This window comes from Amblyomma mixtum, chromosome 10 (genome assembly GCF_055824585.1).
Source record: "Amblyomma mixtum isolate Tamu chromosome 10, ASM5582458v1, whole genome shotgun sequence".
Lineage (NCBI taxonomy): Eukaryota > Metazoa > Arthropoda > Arachnida > Ixodida > Ixodidae > Amblyomma > Amblyomma mixtum.
The window spans coordinates 69,212,082-69,225,995 of NC_143021.1; the positions used below are offsets into that span (position 1 = coordinate 69,212,082).

Here is a 13,914-nt window from a genome sequence, read left to right on the forward strand (position 1 = left end):
TAAAATTCAATTCTATGGTCACTGGGTGCCAGAGCTGGCTGAAGGGGGAGGCATCAGCAGAACTGCCAGGATAATTCATTCTACCGTTGCTGCAACACCACTGACGAGACTGCACTGTCTGTGCCCTATAGCAATCCACAGTCCTGTGCAGCACACAATCAGGCCCAAATACGAATCCCACTCTGCGAGATGCCTGAGAGGCAATCCAACACGGCTTTCTGACACCCTGCAAACCATAGTGCCACCGCACTGCTTTGGCCTGCTCATGTGGCACAACTCCTTCTGAGAACACTGCTGGTCAATACGTCTGCCAAAACACCAGGGAAAGGACTGCTCATGTGTGGAAAGGCAAGTAAATAAAAAGCACCACTAGCCAGACACACTGGCATACGTACAAAGAAATGACACTACCCAACCTTTCCAGCCCCAGCAAGTGCACAATTTCTGCACTTGGGACCCTGTGAGCCACGCAGTCATCCCATGAAGCAAGGGCCAAATGGCTACGTACAGCAGTGAAACAGGCCAAGTGAGTAGGGGTACTCTGTGTTAGTCATGCGACAGCCTCTGCTGCGTGCCAGGGAGGAGGAGGCACACCAGTACGGCCCAGCCCTGAACCCCATCTGACATGAAGGAATATGGTAACGTACCATGCCACAAATACCATAACAATTGGTAGATAACCCGTAGGTAATCTGCAGAAAGAACACAAACAAGGCCAATCACTAAATCTAGAAAATAATTTCTTGGCAAGTACAAACTCAATAATGCGCTGGTTCAACACAATACACTAAATGAAGGAGTGGGTAGGTCAAAATAAGTACAACTATGCATGCACAACTAGCCAATCAACAACAACATGCCTGGGTGGAACAATGGCTAAACAACACACTACACTAAAAACGGAATAAGCAGCAAGCTGTCAGAGCTGCTACAGCATCTTCCACCACGGTGCAGTCAGTTCAGCTTATGAAGGTGCTGTATTAGTACTACAAACACCACACACATTTTGGTCTTTCTTTCTGAACTTGGGAAGTAAAATCTAGACACTTTTTTTTATTGAAAACTTTGCAACAATTTGTGTTTTCCTCAAAACTAATTCCCATTAATAAAGCATATTTTAGCGCAAAAGACGGGAAGAAACACAAGACGAACACAGGCGCTACCTACACGGGCGGACCCTTTTGAGCCAGTTGGTGCATGACAACTTAAAACCAGCAGCAGGGAAGACACAAGGAAGAAATACACAGTGTGCCTATCGAGGAAAGAAGTGAATTTTCTGCGCAAACAGACAAGAACTCATTTGATGTGTTCACCCTTCCAGTGTACACCATGCGGCGTTCCCAATAGATCTGCAGTTGTCAGTGCATCCACGACCGAGTGTTTCTTCTCAGCTGCTGGTTTCAAGAGAACTAATCCCCAGTTCAGATTTCATTTTTCTCATTATTTGTGCTGATAAAAAAAAAGCAACTAAAAAACTTACTGTTTTCACACATCTGTCGCTTATAACTTTCTTCAGCCTATGCAACATTCCCATCTCCCATATCACGTTCCCATTCCACATACTTACCGTGCTTGCATTGCAAAAATGTTCAACACCACAGATAGCATGTTTAATGGCCATGAGAGCTAGTGCTGTCAAGCTTGGGACACCAATTCACGCAAAACCAATGGGACATCAGATCAGCCTGTGTGTCCTGGGGGCTCTGACTTAGTCCAGAGAGAAACAGCATCTTGAAAGACGAGCATTAAAGAGGCACTTAAGCATAGCCAAAAACAGCTTGCTTATTATACGTTAAGCTAACTGCTAGCTTCCGCATGGTTCTTTCCGTGGTTTCCAGCGGCAAACTACAAAACTCCCACAGGGTGCAAAATATTAGGAAAAATGAAGATTCACCACAAAACAAAAGGTCCCACTTATTTCACATCAGAATGTTTTAACACCAAACAGATTAAGCGCTCGTCCTTCTATGCCTGTGTCCTGGTTTTATGTCTTTTAATTAATGATGGCACACCAACTAGCCCAGCCTTGATAATTTGAAATCAATTAGAACAGCCCCAAGCTCGCCACCACCAGTGATGGTGGTGTTGTTGACTGTAGCCCTGCAGCTGAGTGAAGCGAAGGCTCCCATGGCCTTCACAGTCTGCCACTGCATCTCGGAAACACTGGCTCCATTCTCCACTCCCTAACCAGTTCCTGACCAGCTCTTTTTTTCCTCTCTACGCCAGAATACAAACCCCAGTGTTGCGTGAATTTCGCCCCTTCTATTCCCATGCTGTGCAGAGGCTCCTTCCCAGAAAGGCCTGTCTCTCTCCACTACACCCTGCTTCCAAATGGCCTACCCCAAATTTTTCCCCCAGCTGCTCTCGTGCGATTCCCCATTCGTAAGGATAACATCCTCCCTTTTCAATGCCTTTCCTTCCAAGGTCGTACAGCCACTTCCCACACCAACAACCGCATAAAGCATGGAAGGAGCTGCTGGTGAGGCAAGTCATGCAACCACAGGTCATCTCTGCTGCACATGCGTCCGATTGGTGGTCACAGCCACTGACATGTCCGCTCTGCTAGCAGTAACAACGAGCAGTGTTCCCATTTTTTGGATAACGGGGTGGTGTGGAGACAAGAGTTAACTACATTTGAGTAATTCTGCAATCACTGATCAGTTTTCAAACGTTTTGGATATTCCGGGTATTGTTTGTCTGTAATCGATTACCGGTGATCAATTACTTCTCTGCCAAAAAGGGGCGAACTGTCCGTGGCGACGCGATTGCATCAAATAGTGCGGCCGCACACGAAGGTGCGCATGGCTGCATGACGCGCTGCACTTCCCGTTCCTGGTGTAGCTTTTTTTCCCAGATTTGAGGCCCAATTTTCGGGGTGCAGGTCATACACACAATGTGTGAAAAAAAAAATTTTTTTTACACCATTCAGGAAATGAGCGGAATTCATTCTACGTTCAGTCGTCACTTCACCATGCCTGAGCACAGCACCAGCTTGTGGTCTTCCGACTCTGAGCTGGTGCTGTGCACGCTCATCCCTCGAGAAGCAGCGCAGCATGTCTGCTGTCAACGCGTTGTTCGACACTTCCAGCACACAGCAGAGCAGCTCTCCTTGAAGTTCGGGAAACTCGCACGCCTTGCCTCGGAAAGCATGTATTTTGCAGCTTGTGTTCCTCAATGCATCCTTCTGGTTGCGCCATCGTCAGACGCGCTTCTTGGCCACGTCGAAAACAACAGCTCACTCCAAGCACGTCGGCCGGTTCCGGTTTTGTTTTTTGCGACGAAAGCAGCGGTTATGAGTCAGGCAACAGTGTACAAACATTAAGATTTCAGTTTCGACAGCAACACTTCATCTCTGCGGCCTGCAACATCAGCACGTACTTGCATGCAAGTTCTGTTTTCGTTCGTTTTGTGTTTTCTGCGGTGCATGAGGTTTGTAATTGATGACAGTGGTTTATTTTTGTGCTTCAGGGTCTTCACACCGCATGGCGAAGACAGTTTGCCAAATGCTCAAGGTCGCGTCACATGTTTCAACCAAGACGACAGCCAGGTGTCCATATCGGCACATCGCTGCGGAGTGGCACTCTAAGATTCGCTCGACCTGTCACTTTTTTTTTTGACGTCGTTCACAGCGCAAGTGGTGAAGACCGTGTGCGAAAACACTAATAAGTATGCATGGATGAAATTTTGGACAGGAAAACATACGCTCACCGTGACAGCTCATGGAAAGAGGTGCATCCTTCGGAGATGCTGAAGTTCATTGGAATCATCATATACATCGGAATTGTTGACCTTGCATGACTATATCTCTATTGAAATGCAGGAGCAATCTATTCTGGCCTTCTGCAATCAAAAAATCATTTCCCGAAATTGCTTTTTCGGTTTTTTTTTTTGTTGTTTTTTTTACATAGCGGACCCGGAGGATTCAGTGGCGGCAGCTTCTATTGGCAACACTTGAAAAGTGTCCTGGCTTTTGAACCACATCGATAAAACTTATTTCATCGATCCTGATGTTCTAGAGCTCTCCTAACATGCCAAATTTGATCAGCTGGCTTTCAGGGAGCAGCTCATTCAAGAAACCTTCTGGCATGATGAGGTAAAAGAAGTCCACGCCCCCGATCCTCCCATAGAATCCATTCATCACCAACAAAAAAAAAACGGAAAAAAGAAGAAACTGCAAGCTCGGCTATCAGAGAACAAGGGAGGAACAAAGATCAAACGTTATGTGAAGCACCTGTGAAGTCTACCTCTGCTTCACATCTTCACCCCTAGTTGCTCTTCACAGTGGCACCACAGTCATGGCCCCTGACTTGACTGGCCATGGAAAGTGCAGTAATTTTTCCTCATAACTGAAACTTGGAATAATGACAGCTATAAACATGTGCAACAGTTTGTATACTCCAGTTTTCCTCTAATCAAGTTCTGGCTTATTGCAGCCGGTAATTTTTGTTTTTGCTATTTACTTTTTTTGTGTTTTTAGCAAATTTCACAAATAAATGTACATTTACTTTTGCACACACAACTCTTCTGTTTGTTTCATTCAGAAGTGCAACTAATAAGCTACAATTTCATGCATTGCAATATGTGCTGGGCATGTTAGTTCTTGTGAAAAAAATTTCTTTCAGTACACTCCAAATAGTCCATTTTTCCGCGGTAGCGAAAGAGGAATCTTAAGGGGCCTCCAAGTTTTATTGTTTTTTTTTCCCCACGATATGAGATATGGGGACTTTCATTAGAGTCAACTTACAACCGTGTAAATGCTTCGAGATGAGAATGCGTCATTCTGGCAGACACACTACCATTTCTGCCTGCAAAACTGTGGGCAGTGCTTACACTTTGAACATTTAAAAGCTAACCGTGAATGCAACTAGCAGTATGTGCAAGTGGATGAAGAATCTGTTTTGTGTCAGTGTGGTGACCTGAGTCTGGCCCCACCCTGCTCCTGCTAAATGAACAGTTTGCCTCCGACTGCATTGGTCATCATAGTAACAAGGGAGGCAGTAGAGAAAGATGTGCAACAGCATGGGTGATCTCTGAATGCCAAAGTTCAGCAGACAATTACTTATTCTACCAAGAGTGCACAATTACATGGAGCATTATGAAAGATATGCTTCAATAAACCATTTGAACGCTTCATACATTTGAGTTGATCAAAAAAGCTGCAGCAGATTCATTTCAGGTGAGCAAACATTTCCTCAGAAGGTGGTACTTGACTGCTTCCCAAGCATCCTACACAAGTGGGACAACAGGCAACAAGCAGTTGTTGGAAAGCCTGTGTGTTCGTCCCTCTCTGTATTTTGCTAGCGCTCACCAATGCCCTCAACCACACGACTCATCAGAAATGTGGAGTGATTTGCCCTGCGCTTTGTGGCATCACCAACAGAATCTCCATTTGTGGCCAGTTGCCACCCATGCCCAGTCCCCTGTCCATGCGCCAGTACTGAGCAGATGGTGGGAGACCTGTGAAGAAGCAGTGCTGCTCTGCGGACAGTGTGGGAGGAAAAACAACTCTGCTGACCTTTGGCCAAACCTCTCGTGCCCACCCCCAGTGCGACAAGCGGCTAATGATTACACCATGAAGAGACATTGCCTGTGGCTCATTCCAGAAGCAGAGCAGCAAAAGACAGCTCATAGTGTTGGCCCCACTACTGCCGAGCTGTAATTGTCTTTAACCGCCAATTTACTTTCCCAAGAACGTACCAAAATCACCAATTTTTTTTAAGTGACCATAATTTTCTCCATGTAATTCTATTTCTGAAAATATATCACTTGGATGGTTTCTGGTTAAAATAAACACAAAAATTTTAAAAAGAAAAACAGTTTACGAGGGTGGTTTTCCCACAGTGCATGCCGTAGTAATAGGCAGAACACATTGAAATACCGCGTATTTATTTGATATTATACGCTGTGACACAAAAGAAAGTGCACAGACACTGCTTCGTCCTAAAAGGAAGATCACGGGCCACAACTTCCAAAGCCTGGGCTTCATCCACGGTTGTCATATCTGGAGGCAGCGCATCAACGCGTTGAAGCGGCCTTCCTGAACACTGGTGTAGTACATTTCCACTGGAGGTTTAACACCCTGCAACATTATCATCTCATCACGGTCTGCCAGTTTCCATGCAGAACGCCAGGCAGCAAAGTACTCTACCACGTAGCAGTTCGTCTCTGTGACGATTACGTCAATGATGTTCCAGTCAAAAAATACCTAAAACCAGCCAAGAATGTCGTGCTCATCAGTGGGCTGGCGCAAGATCCCAGGCACTGAAGAAAAATGAAACCGTGGAGGCGCGAGTGGCGGGTTTTTCGTGCTCACACACTGCCACACACGTGCACCGACTCACCCTCGTCATCGTCGCCGCTTTTGTCATCATCTACTCTAGCACATACAAAGTCCGAGTCACTTTCAGAAACAAATTCCATACTCTCAGAAATGCTGCTAACACAACTGCTTGAAGAAGCAGCTTTTTTTCACGGGACACTGCCACCACCGGCATTCCTCATGGATAACGCCATGGTGAAATGGCTCTTTTGAGCCTTTCAATTACGCGCCAAAAGCGCAAAATTCGTTTTTTATGGTCGACTACCGCCCTCTAGTGTTCAAAATCACAACCAATGCAACTGACGACTGTAACTCGTCTTTGGAGGTGGCAGCTCCGCAATATTGGGCCGGACGAGTGTGTGGCTCATCAGTGGTGATTTTGGTACGATCTCCCATGACGAGTACAGCTCGGGGTTGGCGGTTAAAGGGTTAAACCCTCGATAGCACCAAGGTTGTCATTAGACACTTTGTTCCCAACCTTTGGCATACCCAGAGATTCCTGACAAGCGCATTTTTCAACGGGAGGTTGTCTGGCAACGCATTTTTTTTCATAGATCATAAGACGATCGACATATCTGACCACCTCCCCCCCTCTTGCATTTTTCTTGCTGCAGTCAAAAGAGACCACTGGTTTCCTATGGCTGTCCAAGAATCCTGGACTTGCACAAACAGGCTAGGGTTGTGCAACCAAGCCTTAGCCAACTCACTCTGTTCAGTGCCAAACAAGAGAAACTCTCAAGACAAGCAAAAGTGCACCCTTGACCACCACCAATCAGGGCTAATACAAGGACACCAATAACTTGGGCCCCCCCCCCCCCAACACCAAACAGGACCTGCAACAACCACTGCTCCTACAAGATAATGCCTCAATGCATGCAAAAATAAATCTGCAAGGGATGCTACGCAGTACTATGCGTGTGCAGAGGACACTGGTCAAAGGTGAGCTCTCCTGGTGTGAGGACTTTCCCACTTCAGACACATGCCTGGGAGAATGCCACCCTTGCCAACAGCAGAACATGGACAGCAAATGCTCAGTTGCTTGCCCAAAAGTAGTACCGTAAAAACCGGAATATAGGTCGACAAACCCTACCAACAGAAACTTGGCTCCCTTCTGATGGTGGCCACACACAGTTCCTCACCTGACTCAGAGCCCTGGCGGACGAGTGGCTGGAAGGCACTGCCCTGGCGAGCCCGGATCACTGCTTTCCTGGAAGGGGCCGGGCCCCCCCCACCTTCCTCCTCGCCCGCACTGCCACCTTCCACCTGCACGGGGAGCTCCCCATCACGATGGCACAGGGGCAGACCCGAATCCGGCCACAATTTCCATGAGCTATGCAGGGCAGTGCAACACATCAAGTATGTGGCTGGATGGGGGAATGCGAGATAATTCCCTCCAGAACCCCGGGTTCCCTCTTCAGTATCTGTTTCCACCCTGTAACGGCCTACGGCTGACAGTATCAATAAATAAATAAATAAATACCGTATTTACTCGCATAATAGGTGCACTTTTTTTCCAAAAAATCCGGCTCAAAGTTCGGGGTGCGCCTATTACGCGGGGTAAAATTTCCGGAAATTTTTCGACTCTCAAAATTGAACACACCGCGTAAACGCACTCGTGTAAGAGCCGTACCCCGTTTTCCCGAAGAAAATATTTTTAAAAAAAAGTCCGTGTAAGGACCGCACCGAAACTTTCCACGACCCACGCGGGAATAGTCTTCGGAATGCACGCGCCGAGGCCTCTGCGATCGGCTCCGGCTGCGCGCAACGGCGCTTGATCGCGAAGGCCACACACGCGCACAGGAGCTTCCAGACGCCACCCACGGAGGGCGCCCGAGGTAGAGCTTATCATCATCATCGTTTTCCTCCGCCGGGAGCTTTCGCTATCCATATCGCCATCAGCATCTCCAGCTCGGTTTTTTTTTTTGTTGTTGTTGCTGTCAAGTGCCGGGATCTGCGGTAGCGCGATAGTTCGTGGTTTATGGCTTTGCCGCGAAGCGTTGCTGTTTTAGCTCGACGGCCAAGCACCTTAACAGCTACACGGCTAGCGTGCGGCAGGTCGGAAAATACGACGTGGCCGAGAAGTGCGGCAGTTGCGACTGCGGCGTCCCTAAATTTTCGTACGCGACTCTGAGCGCCGAGGTTTTCGCGGGCCTAAGTCGGGAACGTTTCCGGCTGGAGATGAAGCTTTCCAAACAGATGTTTAAAGTGAGCAACCCCTGAAAATTGTGTGCGGCTGTTCTACGCGATGTCGTTGTACGTGCTGCGGGTCCGCAGCAGCACTAGTGAGGACTAGTAGTCAGTTCAGCAAAAACTTTGTTAAAATAAAGATTGGGGAGCGGGGGGTGGCAAGGTGTCGGCTTGCAATCGTGTAAATACAGTATTGATCACAGTGCCAAGTTCGGGGTGCGCCTTTTATGCGCGGAAATAAAAAAAATCTGATTTTTCGCGCCCAAACTATGGGTGCGCCTATTATGCGAGTGCGCCTATTATGCGAGTAAATACGGTAAATAAAGCCCAGGGTGGGAAATGCACAAATGGAATCAATTCTGGGAAGAATCATTCCACACTATGAATGGGCGAGCTATTCTGCACTGCTATGCTCTGTGTATAGCACATAGCCTGCGCAATAATATCATGCAAACAATGCTCCCAGACAGCCCAAAACCAGTCCACAGCTCAAGAGACACAGCTGTGATCAAGCAATCATACTTGGCACAGAATTCACCCCCTAAATTCACTGCACAGCTTTGCTACCATTAACAACATCCAACATTTTAAACAGCAACTTGTGGCAATAGAAACAGTACACTGGCAAACACTGCTGGCCTACACCAAACATTATTTTTGTACAAATGGCACATGGAATTCTTATTTGAGACTCCCGACCCATACAATTCAAATCCCACTTCACCATGGGAATGAAGTCATTTCACCAGCCTTTCTGTCATTGCCTGCAAAAGGGGGTCAAATCCACATCAGTAAGCAGCAATTGAAATGACTCACATCTGGTGGCTCAGGTCGCATCACAGGCTCAAGGACTTCTTGGTTCACTGACTCTGTTAATAAACAGTGGAGACAGAAACATGTCACTAGTCCATTCCAAGATGGGTGAGGATAAAGCATAAAAGGGAGTGAATTGTGGGCGGGGTCCCCAGTCCAGGCACCTCCTGGTCTACTTCAGTGCTTTAAGCATCCGCTGGGCGGAGAGTGGATGCATTACATAAGCTTATGGGGTAGATCTAGGCAGGCTGAAAAATGGCCAAACACGGTCAGTACGGCCTCCATTCCTCCCTCATTTTTCTGCTTCCCTTTTCAGACTAGAAATGAGCTCCATTTCGCCTAGGGACTGCGAAATAACATTTCCCCAAAAGCGTCAGTGAGGGTGCCCATTCACAACCGTTATGCAAACGCATCTTGCCCCCCTTCCTGAGGTGAAGTGCGGACTGCACTTGGATACCCCCACTCACCATCGCTACTCGCTGCAGGCACCACCTGGGCCCCAGGGGCTGTCGTCGATGGCTGCTGGGGGGCGGGATCCTCCACAGCCCCATCTTGGAAGAACATCGACACCATGCCATCGTCTCCCAGGGGCTGCTCCACAGTGCCTGTGCCACAATTTTAGAATAGGCTCAACTGAAAATACTGCAACTGCTTTTGCTACGACTGACTGACACTGCTATTGCTAGCATTTTTTTTTCCCCTCTAACGTTTGTCATAAGCTAGTGCTTCAAGTAGAAGAAGCATTCTGCCTTGTCATTTGAAGATTACTTGTTACTGGCTGTGCTGAGAGTGGTTACATGCTGAGTGCAGGCTCCATGGTCAGTAGGCGTAGGGGAAATCTGCACCTCCACCAAATATGTTGCAAAGAGAGAGACACAAGCAAAGGGAGCAACTGGCACCAACAGCACAGCGAGAACTTTGTCGTCTTCTTCGTCTGCCATCAGCTTGTTCAGTCGCTGATTGTTGTTGTCTACCCGCTTCGATATATATGTACACGCACGCACACACAAGCCCCGCCACGGTGGCTCAGTGGTTACAGCGCTCGGCTGCTAGCCCAAAAGACGCAGGTTCGATCCCGGCTGTGGCCGTTCACTTTCGATGGAGGCGAAATTCTCAAGGCACTGAGCGATGCCAGTGCACGTTAAAAGAACCCCAGGTGGTCGAAATTTCCGGAGCCCTCCACTACGGCGTCCCTCATAGCCCGAGTCGCTTTGGGACGTTAAACCCCAACAAACCAACGTGCTGAGTGAGGGTTATAAATATGCCCCTTTTCTTCCACAAAACAGTTGTCCCACAGGCTCTAAACTGCCCTGAAACCATTCCTCACCAACGCCCTGCCACTAGTGGGGCCGAAGCCTAGGCAATTTTTACAACCAAAAATGGCTGCACCTCCGAAAACAACGCATCTCTTGTGGCGCCTGACTGTGTTTAGAAAGTGGACTCGCAGTGAAAATGACATAACCAAGAAAAATGCTCAACAAGGTGGACGCACTTTTTCACACTGCAATTCCAAAAAGAAGAAAATGATGGCCAATTTGCGCAGTTAGGCCAAATGTGAATTAGGTGCACTAGCACTGTGGTTCTGGTGTTCACGGATAACAGATGTCATAACTGGTCATTCTCTCATCTACATCCACAGATCCACGGGAGTCCTTCTAAGGCAGGTGTTGCCAACGGTGGATTGCTTGGGTTGGGTTGCAACCCAGGTTGCTCTTACCAAACAGCCTCTCGCGATTTCGCTGTCGCCTGAGACAGTGGGCACGCTGCTACGTATATGCCGTATAAACTCATGCAAGGGCCGCACTTTTCTTTTTTTTTTCTCTGAGTTCAGGTGTGAACTTTCAAGGTGTGACCGCTGAGGCTTCGCCCTAGCAAGGCATAGGCCCCCCCCCCCCCCCCCCCACCCCCTTCCCCCTGGGCCCCCGGTGTTCGCAATTCTCCACTGGGCTTTTTACCAGGTGGTGAAAAACTTTAATATTCAAAGAGAGTTTGAGGGTCAAAAAACCCTGCTGCACGGTCAGTATCCTTAGTCCGGGACACCGCACGACGAGGCCCTGTCTCACGCCCGCTTTACTAGAGCCCTTTGGGACTCCAGTGTGGAGCAGTTGAGGAGGGCAGTCTCCCATGCCTCTCGGGTGGGGGAAGGGGGAAGGTGAGGATTCTGAGTGCATGCCCACACCATGTGAAAGATATCGCAGATCTCTCCACAGTGCGGGCAGTGCCCATCTGTGTTCGGATCGAAGTGTTTTGCTATGGCAGGACAGAGAAGGGTTCCTGTCTGCAGGCGCTGCAGAGTTCGCTCCTCCGCCTTACCCTTGGCAGGTGCCGGGTAGAGGCGGTGGCTGTCGCAGTAATGAATTAGGATTTCACAGAAGCGGTTTATGAGCTTCTGAGCCAGGAGAGCTAGGATGAGGAGCCCTGTGTGTGAGCGCTCGGGCGGCCGCATCAGCAGCCTCATTGCCTCGTAGACCCTGGTGGCCAGGAGCCCAGATCACTTTTGTGCGAGTTGGATCGGCGGGAGCGCGTCTTAGAATTTGGGAGGCAAGAGGTGATATTTCAACTGCGAGATAATGTTCACAGGCCCGGCGAGAGTCAGTGATAACCGTTCTCGATTTTGGATCGGCGGCAGCGAGAGCTATTGCGACTTCCTCCGCTCGTGTTGAATTTGGGGCCCCAAAAGATAGCCCATCGACATTCATTCCCCGGTGGACTACGGCAGCCGTGAAGAATCCCGCGGGCGACGGCCCTGTGATGTCCACATAGTAGAGCCCTCTTTAGATCCATATTGCCTCTCAAGCGTGCGAACCCGCGCTGCCTTCACGTGAAGCCATGTCCATGTTACGCGGGAGCGGAGCGACCCAGAGCATGTGGCGCCACAGCACCGGGGTGTTCTCCGTCCCCTCTGGTATGCATGCGCGTTGGATGTGTAAGCGGTTCAGCAGGAACCGCCTGCGATAGCCGCATATATTGGTTCACGAGGTGGGCCTCCCGCAACTCCTGACAGGAGTTTACCACTCCCAACGCCTTCAGTTTGGCGTTGGAGGTAGCCACCGGGAGGTCCAGTGCTCGCTTTGTTGCCTTCCTGATGATGGCGTCAATGCGTTCGTCTTGTTGTTTGGTGGTGCGTAGGTACGGCACGGCGTGGAGGATCCGGCTGGTCACGAAGGCATGGGCGAGCCGTAGCGCGTCCCTGCCCCGCAGACCACCCCGCTTGTTGGAAACACGGTGGATCATGCACCCTACCTGTTCACCTATGTGCTTGAGTTTCGCTATAGTAGAGTCCGGCCTAAGTTTGTTATTGATGAACAGACCCAGGATCCGGAGCTCTGCCACTTCTCTGATGGGACCGCCCGACAGAGATATGTGCAGAGATGTGCTGTCCTTGTGGTTTGTCCTGACGTGTAGAAGCTCTGATTTGGCGGGAGCACATTGGAGACCACAGTCGGCAGCATATGCATCGACTATGGAGGCGGCCTGCTGAAGGCGGCCTGCTGAAGGCGGTCCTCCATCTCCCCAAGGCTCCCCTCGGTGGTCCAGATTGTAATATCGTCTACCAGGAGCTTGGAATAACGCTAACATTATCTTAATTTATAAGAAAGGAGACGTCAAGGACTTGAAGAATTACACCTCGATTAGCTTACTGTCCGTTGCCGACAAGGTATTCACTAAGGTAATCGCTAATAGAGTCAGGACAACCTTGGACTTTAGTCAACCAAATGATCAGGCAGGCTTTCGTAAAGGATACACAACAACAGACCATATTCACGCTATCAATCAGGTGATAGAGAAATGGGCAGAATATAACAGACCCCTATATTAGCGTTCATTGATTACGAGAAAGCATTTGACTAAGTGGAAACCTCAGCTGTCATGCAGGCATTGCGGAATCAGGGTGTAGAAGAGTTATGTGAAAATATTGGAACATATTTACAACGATTGCACAGCTACCATAGTCCTCTATAAAGTCAGCAATAAAATTCCAATAACAAAGGGTGTCAGGCAGGGACACACAATCTCGCCAATGCTATTCACCGGCTGTTTACAGGAGGTATTCCGGGGCCTGAAATGGGAACAGTTGGGGATAAGAGTAAATGGAGAATACCTAAGTAATCTGCGATTCGCTGATGACATTGCCTTGCTAAGCCACTCAGGACATGAACTGCAAAGCAGAACGGTGGGGCTAAAAATTAACATGCAGGAAACCAAAGTAACATTGCCACGTATCATTGTAGTGTCCGCTCGTTCACGCTCAAGGCCGCAGGAAAGAGGTGTTATCATTTTTGTTTGTGGCGCGAGAAGCGACCGGACTAATCTCGACTGATCGCAGCCACGAAGAGCTGCATCTACGTTCTTCCAGATTACTACAGACAGTCATGGTCAGTACCGAAGATACATGTATCTTCGATACTATCTTTCGATACATTTTGCTGAAAACTAGAGTATCGGAGTATGGGTATCGAAAATACATTTTTGTGTGTGTATCGTGTATTTTACGATACTCGATACACACACAAAAAAAGCTGTAAAAGCCCTTGCTCAGAATGGAGCACCCCCCATAATGTGAAGTGCAGATTCGTTGGGCCATGACTTTGGAA

The 13,914-nt window shown here is 48.6% G+C and overlaps 1 protein-coding gene across 16 annotated transcripts in view; it reads right to left on the reverse strand.

Annotated features, from left to right (window-relative positions):
* LOC149326047 (uncharacterized) overlaps window positions 1–13,914 on the reverse strand; it is a 264,379-nt gene that overhangs the window by 201,217 nt on the left and 49,248 nt on the right. For 15 of the 16 annotated variants that reach the window (XR_016286187.1, XR_016286186.1, XR_016286188.1 and 12 more), the window contains 4 exons: window positions 9,787–9,924; window positions 9,323–9,375; window positions 7,459–7,582; window positions 648–692 (listed from right to left, as the gene is read on the reverse strand). Coding sequence is in view for 13 of the 16 variants with exons in the window: in XM_089562999.1 (XP_089419125.1) it covers window positions 648–692; window positions 7,459–7,582; window positions 9,323–9,375; window positions 9,787–9,924 (360 nt within the window). In the remaining 3 variants the exon portion in view is untranslated. The remainder of the gene's footprint in view (window positions 1–647; window positions 693–7,458; window positions 7,583–9,322; window positions 9,376–9,786; window positions 9,925–13,914) is intronic. The other variant, XM_089562998.1, reaches the window with a different exon arrangement.